This window comes from Neolamprologus brichardi, chromosome 3, assembly GCF_056152115.1.
Source record: "Neolamprologus brichardi isolate AB-2024 chromosome 3, ASM5615211v1, whole genome shotgun sequence".
In the NCBI taxonomy this organism is placed as follows: domain Eukaryota; kingdom Metazoa; phylum Chordata; class Actinopteri; order Cichliformes; family Cichlidae; genus Neolamprologus; species Neolamprologus brichardi.
In genome coordinates, this window is record NC_142106.1 from 14,229,371 (window position 1) to 14,245,725 (window position 16,355).

Sequence of the window (16,355 nt, forward strand, 5' to 3'; positions counted from 1 at the left end):
GGATTGATGAGAAAAGAGTATTTTATTTAAAGCTACAATAAGATGTGAGGAAGATGAGACTAAGAGACAGACGACTGATAAAAAAAAAATCCCATTAACATTTGATCATGTGATCAACCGCTGTGGCTACACACACTCGGAAAAGGAGCAACGACTTAATAATGTCTGTGCACCAGATGTCATTACATGTCTGGATGTGACAGAAAACCACATGTGGTCTCTGCACTTAATATTGTACATAAAAATGTAAATAAAAAGTCATGTTTTTAACATGAGCTGAAATCATCGCTGATTTTGTGACCTTGTTGAAGTTCAGGGTCTGGCTGCTCGGCTGGTGTTGGTACACAATCATTTGTAACACAATTCAGTTTCCACGGCACACACAAATGTCTAGGAGTACAGCTAACAGTTCCTGAGTGGAGAAAAGACAATCCAAAGGTTTATTATTACACTTCAGCTCTCTGCTTTCATCCTGAACTAATGAGTGAGGTGCTATCAATGTTTCCCAGCAACAAATAAATGATGTAAATCTCTTTGTAAAAGACAAATTATGAAATGTCTAATATCATGAAAAATCATCATTACTTCTTAAAGCCCAAGTTAACATGTTCTAATTGTCCATTTTGTACATGACCAATAGTCAAACTTTCCAAATTCTCAGTTTTTCATCACAACTTGAGCAAAAAGTGAGCAAAAAATTCATATTTAAAAAGCTGCTGTAAGAAATTTCTGTTTCAATTAATTAATCGATAAAAGTGGAAACTTTCATGGAAAACGTCAAGCACAACAGAGGCTGTACCAAATCTTTTCTGTGCTGTTGTTATTTTGGAGTAGGGGTTTATTCTAAATAATAACCACAACCAAACCTGAACAAGTCAAATTTTCCATCTAAAACCTTTTTTAAACACACAAAACCACACGAGAAAAACAAATGAGATAAAAAGTTTATTAATCCTGCAGAGAAACCATATTTCTGCCACAGAAACAAGAGAGGGCTCCAACAAGCATGACTAAAATCTAAATAACAGAAGTTTCTGAGGACATAAAACATAATAACAACATAATAACAAAAGTTTTTAACCTAAAAAACCAGCTGTCTTCTGATCTGTGTTGCAGGGGGATTACAGACCAGCAGCTGGACGTCAGTGGTTGGACTGGTGGACTACTTCAGTGAAGCTTCGACAACGTCTGGCTCTGGTTTAACGTCTGAACACAAACACGCACAGTTCAAAAAACAGGAAACATGATTACAAGCTTGAAACAATTAGCTCATCACCTGCATTAAATGACATTAAGAAGTCAAACTCCACCTCGACAGAATATTTGTCTGACAAGCTAAAAAGTGAGATTTTGAAACGGGGACCATCACCATAGCTGCAGCATGTCTGCAACACTTGAGAGTGAGCAATAACATTTTGTCACCCTTGTGCTGTGTTCAAATAATCTGCCAATGCTCACAGGTCTGGTGGACCTGCCAGATTATAATTTTATTATATCAATACAACAATAAAGGCGCATGTAAAGATATTTCAGGCAATTCCAAGCAATACAGACCACATGCAACACTTAATACTTGGGATTTGTCTGAATTTAGAATTTACAGAATTACCAGATTCATATATATCAAACATACAAAACCAAGCCCATAATTATTCATACCTTTGACAATTTTTGACTTAAAGTTAGTTTTATTCAACCAGCAAGTTATTTTTTGACTGGAAATGACACAGGTGTCTCCCAAAAGATAATTGTTTGGTCACAATGTTTCCTTCATTTGGCATGAGAAAGGAGAAGCCTTCAACCCAAAGAACACCATCCCCACTGTCAAACATGGTGGTGGGAACATAATGCTTTGGGGGTGTCTTTAAGCCAATGGACCAGGAGACCTTATCACAGTAAATGGCCCCATGAAAAAAGAGCAATACATGAAGATTCTCAATGACAACATCAGGCAGTCTGCAGAGAAATGTGGCCTTGGCCACCAGTGGACATTTCAGCACAACAATGACCCAAAGTACAGAGCAAAAGTGGTGAAGAAATGGTTAGGAGACAAAAACATTGGCGTTTTGCAGTGGCCCAGCCAGAGTCCTGACTTGAATCCAATTGAGAATCTGTGGAGGGAGCTAAAGATCAGGGTGATGGCAAGAAGACCCTCCAACTTGAAAGATTTGGAGCTCATTGCTAAAGATGAATGGACAAAAATGCCTGTGGAGACATGCAATAAGCTGGTCTGAAATTATAGGAACCGTTTGATTGCTGTAATAGCCAATAAAGTCTTTTCTATTGATTATTGTGAAGGGTATGAATAATTCTGGACACTTTCCAGTCAAAGCAAAACTTGCTAGTTGAATAAAAGTAATTTGCCAAGGGTATGAATAATTATGGGCTTGCCTGTATATCTCAGCCTCATCTAACAAACATCTTATATGTAAAGTTTTAAATTAGATTTGATGTGAAATTTGTTAACTGCTGGTGGGCTTATTTTGGAGATCAGTCTCCTCCTTGCCTTCAAAATAACTGTCAGTGTCTGATTATAAGACTATGTCAATTAAAGTTGATCTGATTGAGGAAGTAAGCCATGTACTGCAGGATAGACTCCTCACTGCAGAGGCCTGCTGTAAACTATTCCCCAGCACTCTCTCTCCTCCCTCAGGTCTACTCCCTGTGTTGTCCAGTGAAGGCAAAAAGCCTCATGTTCTGAATACTCTTCATCTCCATTTTTTTTTCTGGCTGAACATTGGAAATAATGAAAACACAGAGTTCCCAAAGACTCAACCATCAGTTGTTGTCAGAATTTCTTATGCGCTCATGGGCTTGGATGTCATGATACTTTGGGGCTTTTATTGATTTCTTTCAACTGTTATTTTTTCCGCATGTATTGGCTTCACAGCATATATTATTAATGACTTTAAAAACAATAATTGGAAGTGCAAAAGTTGGAATGTATTTTTGAATTGTTAGTGACTTATTTTTTTGAATGGTTAAAGATGTATGCTACTTAGATAGAGAAAAAGAACCAACCAATGTTCAGCCAGTAGATGGCTGCATGTTACAGATATCATGTCCAGCAAGTTCACAACTATCTTTTTTATTTGGCTCTTTGATAGAAAACTGGTCGTCATCAAAATCTATTTCCATTGTACAGGATTTCTCTTCGTTAAATCAGACACCACAAAAAGATGTTATTTAACCAAATTTAAAGGAGCTTGTTTGCTTCTTTCAAAACATTAATTTGTATTGCTGGACTCCAGAGTATGATGCATGATTCACAGTTTATTCTGGCTCTTGGTGTAGACCCTCACTTGTTTTAACCCCCCCCCCCCCCCCCCCCTTCTTCTGATTAAGTAAATTCACCAAGAGAGGATTTGGGTGGAGCTTCTGTCCCTGAGGTGAACGTTTTAAGTCCCCTCTCTTTGATCTCATATAAATTTAAGACTAGAACAATAACTGGTTCACAGGGATTGCTTGTGCATACACTAATGTAATTTTTACAAATGCTGGTCATATTTGATATGAATATGTACCACGAACAGGATATAAATGACAGGAAATCAAATAAAAAGAAGTCCAGTTAAAAAAAAAGAAAATGAGCATTATCTGAATAAATAAGTTGGCTTCTGTTGGGTTCTGCTTTTATTGTGCAGAATGTTCATTTTTCCCCTCTGAAAATACAATGTCCAGATGAAGAGAATCAACCTTCTGGGACTTTCTTACCTGGGTAATTGAACATGCATTAAGACATACAGAGCAGCTGTACCTGGGCCTTCTTGTTCTGATGGTTTTTAGCCCATGACTGATGCCTTCAGTTCTCATTGCTGAGTATACAGCGACTGATTCTGTGTCTGCAGAATAAAAAGATTTCAGTTACTACAACAGAATGACTTACATTACTAAACTAAAACAAAACCTTTGTTACTGATTTCTTTTATGCAGCAGCATGAAAAGATTTAGTGATGTTTTTCACAAACCACAGCATCTGATGAGCTTTTTTTTTTTCCTAATCCTAACACCTCTGCTGTGAAACACGCAATGACCACGTAGAAGTGGGGGAGATTTCTGTGAAAAGGCAGGTGGACGGCCGCAAAACTGGCAACTTTTTTTTAATGCAGACTGACACTCTTCACCACAGAGCACAAAGAAAGCATGTTCTCACACCAGGAGGAAGGAAGCTGCAGTTGTGGTTTTAACTGCAGACAATTAAAAAGTTATTGTATTAAAGAACTGTGTGAGCTGATTTTGGCAATTATGTCGCATTAACACAGGTTATAAAATATTAACTAGCACAGATATGAATCAAAAATCACAACACACCTTTCATTTAGCACATACTAGGAGGGTGAATCAATGCAGCCTTTAAGGTTACATGTGTCCCTAAGAAAATGAGCTGCAAGTTGAACAAAAATATATTCTGTTCCTTCTAAAACAACGCTGGTCACCATTAAACCGCCCGCTCTGTTCCTATATCAATGTTGAAAATATAACTGTAGTCAAATGTAGATTATTAATCAAGATTCTTTGCTTGAAGCCTCACAGACAGTGTATTGCTGTTGACACACAAAACCTGCAATGTTCCCACCAATGCCCACAGGGCCAATTACTAAATATTAACAAGCTAATAGGATGGTAAAGATGGTGAATTATACCATCCTATTTCAAAGGTTTAAATATGTTAGATCAAAGATTGGACTCAGTTTTTGGCTGTAAAGAGGAGCTGTACCTCTCATCTTTGATTTGTTGTCCTTGTTGTTGATGTCTTTTGTTCTTGCTGTTGAGTAGACTGCATCTTTATCAATGCCTGCACAATAAAACACATACAGAGGGCATCACTGTAGGTTGTGCAGCTGATAATAGTGCTCTTTGTAGACTAGTGGCTACTGCAGAAATCATTATGTGAACAGGAATTAGATCGTTTCATTTAAATTATTTAGTTTAATAATAAATTTAGAATTTATATCTAGATGCTTCTAAAATGTTGGTATCATCTAAATATAAAGCACTTATGTTTAACACATATATATTGCTATTTTTATGATGACAGCTGGACGACTACAGACCGTTAACGTCTGTTAACCACAGACCACAGACAAACAGTTCAGCACACAAAGAACAACACACACACACACACACTTAAAAATAATAATAACAATTTTGATTTCAGGGTTAAACTTGAGCCCTAATTCTGAAATAAAGAATGTTTGTTCCTAATCATTCACCATTTTGTGTTTATCTAGCTATTTATAATGCATAATCTCTTTAGCCTCTTAAGCCCCAAGCCTACTTGATCTCCTGCTTTTTGCCCCCGTATCAGGGGACATTAGGGCTTAAGAGGTTAATCATCTATTATATTGTATAAACTATTATGAAAACACAGTAATATCTATCAACTTAAAACCAAGTCTAACTCATTGGAGGTTAGACAGTGTAGTCTTGTAAACCATGTTGCCAATTTCCAGCTTACAAACCAACAGAAGATTTAAAATCCCATCTTTCCTAACAGACCTCACTAAGCAGGCACACGGTTTTGTAACATTGTTGCTTCATTAACAGGTTAATTCACAGTCAATACAATCAGTAGGTACGTACACACACATATATTTATATTGAGTACAAACTCTAAAAAAGCTCAGATGTCCCAATATCAACTTTACCTTTCCTATGAATATATCTCACTACCAGGAGAGCAAACGCAATGACTGATCCAACAGATGACAACACAGAGAGAACAGGAAGGGAGAGTGATGAAGGGGTGGATATATCTGGAGGTGTGGTGGTGTGTTTGTCTAAAATAATGCAAACACAGTCATTAAGTTGTCGTCACATTGTGAATGTTGAAAGCTGCAGAAACACAGACAGGTGAGTGTGTCACCTGTGACAGTGATCCAGCTGGATGGAGACTCTCCATGACCGCTGATGTCACACTTGTAGAGGCCTTCATCAGACCTGGAAACATGCTGGATGGTCATGTGACCTGTAGGCTGCTTCCTGATGAGGGAGCCATCTTTATAGAAAGCAGCTGTGAGGTTGGAGGAAGTGGTCTTTGTTTTACAGAGCAGAGTGACGTCATCTCCCTCCATCACAGGGAGGACAGGACTCTGCAGGATCACTGATCCACCTCAACACAGAGACAAACTACAGCATTTCATCCATTTACACACAGCTTCATCAACACTAACTCCACACACTCAGCTTACCAGTGACTGTCAGGTTAACCATGTTACTGATGGGAGCCTCTCTGGACTCACACCAGTAAACTCCACTATCCTGCATTAAGATATAGCTGATGTTACAGGAAGAACCAGCTGGTTTTCCCCACCCATCTGTTCTACACTGGGTCTTGGTTTCTTTGCTTGTGTTTCTCCTCAGAGTCCATCCAGCAGAGCTGTCGTCCTCCTCACAGCTCAGAGACACAAAGTCATCTTTAAAGAACTGAGAGCTGCTGGGACTCACAGTCAGACGAGCTGTGGGGGTTAAAATGACATTACCATTGTTAAAATGATAGTTGCTGCATTGGAACTATCTTTTTTTTTTTAAATCCAATATGCAAACATGAACCCAATCAGGTCATATCAGTGAGCATTTATCAGGTTTAAACTGTGACAGAGGAAGGTTACTGACCTTGATTTGTTCTGTAGCTCAGCAGTGACATCAGAACTAAAGAAATGACACTTTGAGGTGAACATTTTTTTTTGAAAATCGATGCATAACAGAACCAAAGAAGGTGCTCACTGTAGGAGTGGATGCTTTATTTTATCATCTGTCACATTTCCAGTTTAGAAGCCTTAGATGATGCAATAACATGCCATCACTTTTTAGCAAACAGTATAGGATAAAAAGAAAATGTACTTTTTATATTGCTGCAGATTTTACTTTTTTGCCATATTTTTCATGGATAATTTGAAATGAAATGATTGCAGACTTAATGAAAATATGAAAAATGGAAAATTAAGGTCTATGTTAAAGCTGTGAACACTCTTTTCTTCAATAACAGTGAAAATTTTGTTGTGTCCATCTGATTTCATGCCTGTGTTTGCCTGTCTGCATGTTGAGTGGGGAGCCAATGCGTTGTGACTAATTCATAAGGTTGTAAAGATGACTTTGAGACAGTGGGAGTCTTTATCCCACATAGCAGACAGGTCTGGCCCGGATCTGGTGTCAAGGCAGCACTGCTGGCTGACTTCTGGCGTGGTCAGTGGTCTGTCATCCAGATGTGGGCCAGACCTGACGTAAATGGCACTGTTATGTGATGGTATGCCACATCTGGACCAATTATGATTTGGTTTATGTGGCCCAGGCTCATAGAAAACTGGTCTGGCCTGGATCCGGCATCAAGCTGGCACGTCTGACTGACTGGTGTCATGGCTCGGTGTATATCAACCAGATTGTTGCCAGCTCTGGCAATGATGACACTATTTATGTTCCTGTTTTCCTATTTTAGTTAGAAAACCCAAATGCCATGTTGCAATACTATACTGCTATGGTAGCCAACGTTTTCAAATGTACACATTATCCAAATCCTAGTGACGGTTTACTCATGTTTACCGCTGCGTGGCTGTAGCTCCCCATATGGAAAAGATATATATAAATCTTATAAAGATCTTATCTGTCTTGTGTGAAACTTGTATGAAAAGCATACAAGAGTGAAAACAGATATAAGATCCCTTGAAAAATTATATAATGAAACTTGTATGTTTTGGATACTTACTAAAACAATATATGAAAGTAATGAGAAAGTGGCCACTTTCATGAGTAAATCATGTAAGCCTTATATGATTTACTCATGAAAGTGGCCACTTTCATGAGTTAAATCATATAAGTTTTTACTATTTCTTTTCCATATGGGTCAGGGGGTACAGCAAGTCAGCTACTGATCAAAATAAGTGTGTCTGCAACTGGCCTGGCGCTGGCCCAGATCTGGGCCACCAAAGGGCCGTCATTCTTTGTGGTATGTGGGCCATGTGTAAGCACATTGAGTGGGCCAGTTTTGCTATGTGCGATTAAGCACCATCTCTGATTGTGTTTCATTATGTCTTTGCCAAGCTCTCTATTAATGATAAGAAACAAGGGGCCACGTTGCTCAGACAGGGATCCGCAGAGAGAAAATGTCTTGGATACAGTTACTGAAGAAAAGACCTGTCCAATCATTGACCCACTCATGTTTCACATACTGCTGTTTTCTCAACAGACAGAAGCTACACTGAACTTTGGTTGAAAATATGGACGATCTGACTTTGCCTTGATGTGCAGGAAAGCTTAACTTAAAAAGCCCAAAATGTTTCTTAGGCTATTGGGACTGAAGTCCAAACACTTGTGTCTAACTATCTGTTTTTAAAATATGAGGAATCTATTTTGTAATCTGTTTAGTCTTCATTTGGGACAACTTCAGATTTCTGAACTCGTGGGTCTCTTCCTAATTTCTTAGGTTTTTGTCACACTTACATGTTTCAGATCAGTAAACAGACTTAACTTGTTTTGGGTGGGGGTTTTTTTCACCACAATTTGTTGTCAGCAACATGTTTCAATACAGTTTTGATGAGAAAATAATAAATATGAAAATTATTAATTAAATAATTACTTTAAAAAACAGCTGATGAAACAAACACAGAGATTCTACTTACAGAGCAGACACAGCACAGATGTTTCCTTCATCGTCCTTCTCACTCATTTGAGCTTTTTTTCATTTCTGTCACTGACACCAAGTAAAGCCCGCCCTCTTCCTCTGAGGAGGAGCTTTTCTATTGGTTCAAACACAGCGATGTGTACAAGTACACACACATACACAAAACTCGCAGCTAAAAACAATTTCCATCTAGTTAAAGAGAAAGAATTGTTTAAATGACTTTCTGGTTCACACTGGAACAATGCAGGAGGAGGACTCGGTCTGTACATCCTGTTTTCATTTCCCGTGTCTTAGTCCCTCACACCAGACGGGTGAGCATGTCAGGTGAGGAAGATTTATGAAGAGATAGGAGGCAAGGCAACAAGGGTTTAACTAAATGAAGTGTTCTCGGCAAGGAGTCTAATTTTAAAGTGACGTCATATATAATGTCTAAAAGAAACTGCACCATAAATTGTTGGTGTAGCCCTGTATTAGTCTATGATTTTATAATGCTAGGTGTAAGATTTTATACATGTAGTCTTCCTCCCTCCATAGTTCCAGCTGTGTCCCACACACTTCTTTTTACACAGTGGAGGTAAAAACTGTTGTACAAGATATACCTGTACATCCTCCATTGTAGACCCCGCTGCATTATGGAGCACTGACATTTATTTCTGGGTCACAGGCAGTAGGATGTAGGAGGCCTCAGAGTTTAAACACTTATCTTGTCTTGAAAATCAAGCAAAACTGTAGAACCTTTTCTCCACAGGTATAATGACAAGTTCTTTTCATCTCAAATCATTTATTCATTTATTTATCTTTTTCCATTTTCTCTTTTTAAAGACATGTGCATTGTTGTAGAGGATCATGCCACACTCTAATAGCTGCCTACATTGAGTCATTCATTTTAAATGTCTTGGTTTGTGTTTGTGGCATAAAAGTTCTGCACACATTCAAGTTTGTATCAAACGACGATTAAAATATCTCTTGTCACAGTGTTGGTTTGAGAGAAAGTCAAGCAGGTTTTTTTCATTAAATCCTTTCTACCTGCAGGTTTCTGGCACTGCATTCCTGCTCAGTGGTTTGTTTGTTTTAAAGTAATTCCAATAATTCCAGTTAGAAAACGTCTGATCAAAACCCACAGCCATATGAAGGTAGTTCAGAATGGCCTACAGTATCTGAGTTGTACAAAGTCAAAACAGCATCAAAAGAAAAACAAGTGAGGGACAGGTACAGGATCATACTGATAACGCCTGTACTTTGACTAACAAAGTATGGGCGCAACACAAAGCTTCCAGCAAATGTCAGTATTCAAACATTCAAAATCTTTCACCAGGATGTTAGAAGGATGTTGTCAGACCTACATAGTAAACCTCAACAGCAGTCTGTATGTGGGACTCATGCTGACTGCTTCCACAACATCCTTTTTTGACTGGAAAACAGAAACAACACTTGGAAAATGGAATAAATGGAATAAATGGGATTTCTAGCTTTTAAGATTTAGGTTTTTAAGGGAACAGCAGTAAGTGTTTTCCACTGTTTTATATCTTTAAATAGAACAAACTGAGATATAAAACATGCAGAAGTCATTCGAAGCGTAACATAGTTCTTAAAAACTGGAGGCTGATGGATGAAATAAAATAGCTGTTGAGCTGGCTGCTGGGATGTTGTTAGCTGGTAGGATAATCAGAGTTGTAGAGTGATGTTGTTTGCAACGAAAGACAAAGAAAGTCCCGCTTTTTATTTCTGCCTAAGTCATTGACAGACACATATATACACACATGTACATACTGCAACAAGGGATATATATAGTAGAGCAGTGGTTTCAGGGTGTGGTGTCAGGGGAGGCTGACATGTACATGATCTCCATCAGCCTCCCCTTTAAGGATGGTGCCGGGACCAGAGGAGGGCGGTGTGTCAGTGTGTGCAGAGCAGCTGAAAACCAGCTCGAGTTACATAAAGGTAAAAAAAATAAAATAAAAGCCACCAGAACGTGCAAAGCTCGTCACAATATCCCTCACTGTTACCATTGTGACTCTTTTCCTACAACGCACTTATTCCAGTTCATCCAACAGTCCAGCCTACCAAACGTCACTCTGATGCGACTTGCATAAAAGTTCAAGATGTTACAACAGTATCAGAACTCAAAATCGAAAATGGCTGCCGTGAGAGCATCATCATGGTCCATTTTGTTCAGTGTTACCCTCTTTGTGTTCGTCTCTGCAGGTGAGATTTTAGCTGATAAAAACCAAATGATGTTTCCGTGATGTTTACAGAAGATGGCTTATATTTTAACTATATTTCCCTTAGGAGTTAATTATGAATTGGCTCGACATGTTCGTGTATGTGAAAGCGACACGAGGCTGGGTGGACTTAACACTGTGATCCAGAATGCACAGAAACAACAAGTCAACTTGTGTGTCAGTGTTACAGTGCAATGAAAAAGTATTTGCCCCCTTCCTGATTTTTTTTATTTATATATATATATTTGTGGAAAATGGCCCGTGGTTCAACAGAGTCCCAAACCCTTAGCCAACTTCACTTTGTCAGACAGGATCTTTAATGGATTTCTTGATTCAACAGGTCTGGCAGCGATCAGGCCTGGTGGTTAATCACAGTTCCAAAAGTTCATTCTGATCAAGTTTCTATCACTGAAAATGTTACTTCTAGTTAAACAAAATCAACTTTTGGGATTTCCTGGATGATTGAGCATGCATTAAGGATTAAATTGGGATTTAACAAGGAGGGAACTTATATAACTATAAAAAGGCAGAGAAGGGTTGGATAGGTTTGACAAACATGCCAAAAGTAAGAAATCAGGGAGGAGGCAAATACTTACACTGAACATGTAGTTTTAGGAGTCATATACATATACAGTCGTATGTATACAGCTACAAAGGTCTTTCTTAAGCGCTGTACTGTAACTACAGAAAAAGCAGCATGCAGAGACTTGAGATATAATGGCAGGGATGCTTTCTTTTCTGTACTGTGTTGGGTCGATATATAGACATTGCATATCAGAAATCTTCATATCCATTCTGACAAAATCGTATGACAAACTGAAGCTGGTAGTTTGTGGTTGCCCATATACAAAACTGTTGAATTCGAAGCTGTCGGCTAAGGCAAGCTAGCTTGGCTAGTTGTGTTGATGCATCACAAACATACTAGTTCATGTTCAGCTATTTGTGATGTGTTTATAGTTTTGAATATTTTCAAGTCTAAAGAAATGCAAAAGAAACCTATGGTCTTTCAAATTACTTTTAAATTATTTGCTTATTTTTCTGTGCTCTAATTAGAGTGAAAAAAGACAAACGTAAAAGTAGCTAACACAACTTGTCAATCACAAATAACCAATTAAGATTCAATGTGCCTCATATTCTCAGTCACACTTAGTTTCCAGACAGCAACATGCTCAGCAAAAGGTTTGATCCTTTGAAGAAAGGACAAACCGATTAATGCTGCAAGCATGGTTATGTGCATTGTTCATATACAGTCTTTATAAAAAAAACCCTTATAATAATTGTTTAACACACATTGATGCAAAGTCACCAAAATTTGTCAAATTTTGTGTAAAAGCAGCAATTAGAGAATTAATATTTGCATTTATTTACTTTATTTGACAGTGTACACCAGTACACTGGATTTAAATCAAACAATCAAGATGCTAAAGGGTAGACCTTCATCTTCAATTAACAGGAATTTTAGGGTTTTTTTATACACAGCCCCCTAGTTTGAAAGACTCAAAAAGTAACTACACAATTTACTGACAAAGAGATAAACTGAGTATGTGCTCATAGTTATTTACAAATGTCATTTGTATGTTTTTAGGCCTTTTTTTGGGGGGGTTTGTTTGTTTCTGTTTTCTTTGCTTTGTGCAGAGTTTTAAAGTTAGAGTTGTGTTCAAAATAATAGCAGTCCAACATGACTAACCTGATGAATCAGTGTTTTTGGTAAAAATCACATTATTACATGGCAAATAATTCACCAGTAGGTGTAGTACAGAGGTCCCCAACCACCAGGCCATGGACTGGAGTCGTTTGGTACCATGAGAGTTGAGGCTCGGGTGTGAAATTTATGGTTTTAAGGGGTTTTATTGGTTTTCATCATTTTTATCGTTAACTCAGTTTCCCTGGGTCTTTTCCTGTGTGTTATGAATACATCCTCTTTTTTTTGGTACTGCTACTGTTTTTATTTTGTTGTATTTATCTACGACACCTTAAAGGTCGATCCATGAAAATATTGTAAGACATAAAACGGTCCTTGGTGCAAAAATGGCTGGGGACTGCTGGTGTAGTAGATTCAGAGAAACCAACAGACCCAACATTCATGATATGAATAGTGTGTGTAATTGAAGAATTAAGTGAAAGGGGCATGTTCAAAATATAGGAGTGTAGAGTCTAATCAGTGAGGTCATTCATTATGTGAAGAAACAGGTGGCCATGTGGGGGTATTTAAGGTGGTATTTTAGGATGAAGCACATGTTGTACATGCAATTCTCTCTGAAAACCTGAGAAAGATGGGTTGTGCCAGACATTGTTCAGAAGAACAGCATGCTTTAATCAAAACGTTAATTGGAGAGGGGAAAACATGTAAAGAAGTGCAGAAAATGAAGGCTGCTCAGCTAAAATGATCGCCAATGCTTTAAAATGGAAAGCCAAACCAGAGAGACATGGAAGAAAGTGGAATACTAGCATTCGAATGGATCGAACAATAGCCAGAATGGTAAAGAGTAGAAAAAAAAACAGGGCAGGAAAAAAATGTTCAGACAAATTCTTTACCATTATTGAATTCTTTACCATTATAAGTAAGAATAATACTTAGCAGAAAGAAAACAGCATAGGCTGCTATGTTACACCATTACTAATGCAAAGCTGCATTGTGTATTTGATTCCTTTAACCTCGCTGTTCGTTTAGCTTCTCTTTCAGACCCAAAAATCATCACAGCCGAGTCTGGACAGAACGTCACTCTGCCATGTCGAGCTTCAAGCAACAACTTCATAATTCTTGAGTGGACCATAGCTGATCTGGGGACACAGCATGTTGTTGTTTACCGGGATGGGCAGTTTGCTCCAGACGACCAGCATCCATCTTTTAAGAACTGGGTGGATCTGCAGGACGGACAGATGAAGGATGGAGACGTGTCTTTGATCCTGAAGAATGTGACAAATGCTGATAATGGAACATACGAGTGTCGAGTCTTAATGGGAGAAATACACTCATGGGAGCTCAACATCATCACCCTGAGTGTTGTTGATCCTCCAGGTGAGTGAGTAGAGTTGAGTGTGTGTGTGATCAGAGGTGAAGCTGCTTCCTGGTTGTTGATGTTTGTTTGTAAAGATGTTGTTGATGAGACTTTGTAGAAAGCAGCTGGTCTGAGTGATGTGATCAGAGTGCAGTAGATAATGTCTGACAGCAGTTTGAAGAGGAAATGGATTCTGTTCTGTTCTTCACTCATCACCTACCTGACAAACCCAATATCACAGCAAAGCATTTAATAGATATGTCGCTCCACTGGATCCATTTCACACTTTGCATAAAACTGACACGGATGCACTAGCTGTAGTACTGGAAGGGGGAGATAATATATTTAAAGCCAATAAGTCACTAGTGACAGAGGAAGATATGAAGTACATTCCAGGCTCCTTCTTTGCCACAAATGATGAAGGTAGGCAACTAATTTATACATGCAGGTAAATGTTTTAATAATGTCTGTTTCTGTTTTCATTTTGGCTTGAAATAATATATCTCCCTCTGCTGGTTCTGCATCCATGTACATTTCACACTTTGGAGAGGCAAATCCATGAGATGGACATGGTGGATCAGTGTGTCTGTTACACGCCGTGGAAGGATGCTGGGTTGACCTGACAGCTGACACCTCACACCTGTTTCTCGCATGCAGGTCAGACAGGAGGAGACACAGAGGATGGAGGGAAGAAGGATGGAGGGAAGAAGGATGGAGGGAAGAAGGATGGAGGGAAGAAGGCTGGAGGGAAGAAGGCTGGAGGGAAGAAGGATGGAGGGAAGAAGGATGGGTCTGTTGGACTGACATCTGGTCTGTCTGTTTGTGCTGTGCTTCTTGTTGTTGTTGGTGGTGGTTTTTTGATCTACAGAAAATGTAAACAACAGAATGATGGTTCATACCAGCTTCCAGTTGAACTGCAGAATGTTTGAAATGTGAGTCTCCTGCTGTTTTCACTTCTCAGTTTTGTCATTCAGCACTGCAAGATTATCTGAATGGCATTATTATAAAATTCGGCCAGAATTATTTTTTTCTTTCTTGAAGAACAAAACAAATGTGGAAACATCACAGTGAAGATGACAGATACTTGTGTATACTGATGAAGTCATTAACAGATTCTGAGTATTGTGATTACGTATCCTGTACATTACAGTATCACAAACAGAGAATGTGTTTGTTTTATCTTCTGGTTCAGCAACTCTTTATAAGATCAAACTTGTTTAAACCACACAAACTGACCCTCACGTTGCAGTATAATTACATGTGCCAAACCAAGTGACGAGATAAACACAGTATATTACAGCCTGAGTCTGAGTGTACACAAAGTTGTGTCAATTATACTTGAGTTTAAGACCCTTTGATTTCTGGCAGAGATCAAAGATCTCCAAGGGAATCACCTCAGACACTGAAGAGTGTTATAACAGTTTCATTTATCAGCAAGTCAGTGGTCTTTAATGTGGTCTTTGTGGAATTTAATGTGTGTACTCTGAATTTGAAAGTTGTTGTATTTGATTTTTTCTGACCTTGAAACAACTGCTTCGAATGTAAAGAAATGTTAAACAGCTGAATTAGAGAAGTGAATGTTTGGATTGAAATACTTTATAATTGGAAAACAGAAGTAATCAAATAATGTAAATGTTCATGCTGAACTTGTCTGTGCAGTTTGCTGTTCAATAAGGATGTGGCAGTGTTACAAAGCATATTTCATTTGTTTAAAGGGACAGAAATCATATTTAAAGACTGCTGCCATCTACTGCTAATACTTGGTGCTTACAAGTGTTTCCACCAGATTAACAGTGCATTGTTTTGGCATTTTTACAATATGCTAAGCCTTTGTTTCAGAAATTAAAACCGTTAAAATGTTACAAATTGAAGGGATGTCATCATTTCATCTGGCCTGTGAGCCTCCCAGGACATCTCGGGGCCACTGCTGGGAGAAAAAGATGGATGGTATACCCCATTCAGCTCTGTAAATATCTGGTTGGACACCATATTTCTGGGATTTTTAGGGACAAATACTGCAACCTCAATTTTGTCTGAATTTGGAAATTTAAAAAATTTAAGCACATTCATGCATTTATAGGTTTAAGGCACGCCCACAGTTAAATTGGCCTTTCTTCATACATAAATATACAATTATCTCTGCATAGCCAAGAAAACTTAGTCTGTGTTTTATTATAATGTTACCTAATTCATGCACAAATAGCAAAAAAAAAAAGTTAAAAAAAAGTAAAACTAAACTATTAACCCAATTACTAATAACCATTACTCCAAAACCATGCATAAAAAGAAAAGAATAATGTTTTCATTTCTCCTTCCAAAGAATTGCCGTGCTTGGATGGATAAACAGTTGAAACAAAGTGAACTGAACACTGTGCTGTAAAACAAAATGGAACAAGTTAATCGCCTACCAGCAGATCTCTCTCACCTGCACGCCGCTTTGTGCTTGTTGCAGCCATCTTACACTGAAAGGTCAAGTTCACAGCTACTAATTTAAAAACATTTTAATTAATGTGAAAG

General features: G+C 38.2%; 2 protein-coding genes across 2 annotated transcripts; one reads left to right on the forward strand and one right to left on the reverse strand.

Moving 5' to 3' along the window:
• Positions 1-4,149: 4,149 nt before the first annotated feature.
• Positions 4,150-6,646, reverse strand: LOC148103585 (Fc receptor-like protein 5). Its single transcript, XM_087838147.1, has 6 exons — positions 6,616-6,646; positions 6,192-6,458; positions 5,867-6,112; positions 5,649-5,780; positions 4,718-4,795; positions 4,150-4,187 (listed from the first exon to the last, which is right to left on the reverse strand). The coding sequence occupies exons 1-6, from the start codon at positions 6,644-6,646 to the stop codon at positions 4,150-4,152; spliced, it is 792 nt and encodes a 263-aa protein (XP_087694273.1).
• Positions 6,647-10,752: 4,106 nt separating this feature from the next.
• Positions 10,753-14,767, forward strand: LOC148103586 (coxsackievirus and adenovirus receptor-like). Its single transcript, XM_087838818.1, has 3 exons — positions 10,753-10,822; positions 13,523-13,858; positions 14,496-14,767. Exons 1-3 carry the CDS (start codon positions 10,753-10,755, stop codon positions 14,765-14,767), a joined length of 678 nt encoding a protein of 225 aa, XP_087694944.1.
• The last annotated feature ends 1,588 nt before the right edge of the window (positions 14,768-16,355 follow it).

What these genes read in the sequence shown, in the direction of transcription:
- LOC148103586 (XM_087838818.1), top strand. Translation starts at nt 10,753, where the DNA reads ATGGCTGCCGTGAGAGCATCATCATGGTCCATTTTGTTCAGTGTTACC. An exon ending in CTTTGTGTTCGTCTCTGCAG is followed by an intron (nt 10,823 to 13,522) that starts GTGAGATTTTAG and finishes CTTCTCTTTCAG; the next exon opens with ACCCAAAAATCATCACAGCC. An exon ending in GAGTGTTGTTGATCCTCCAG is followed by an intron (nt 13,859 to 14,495) that starts GTGAGTGAGTAG and finishes TCTCGCATGCAG; the next exon opens with GTCAGACAGGAGGAGACACA.
- LOC148103585 (XM_087838147.1), bottom strand. Translation starts at nt 6,646, where the DNA reads ATGTCACTGCTGAGCTACAGAACAAATCAAG. An exon ending in GAGCTACAGAACAAATCAAG is followed by an intron (nt 6,459 to 6,615) that starts GTCAGTAACCTT and finishes TAACCCCCACAG; the next exon opens with CTCGTCTGACTGTGAGTCCC. An exon ending in GGTTAACCTGACAGTCACTG is followed by an intron (nt 6,113 to 6,191) that starts GTAAGCTGAGTG and finishes CTCTGTGTTGAG; the next exon opens with GTGGATCAGTGATCCTGCAG.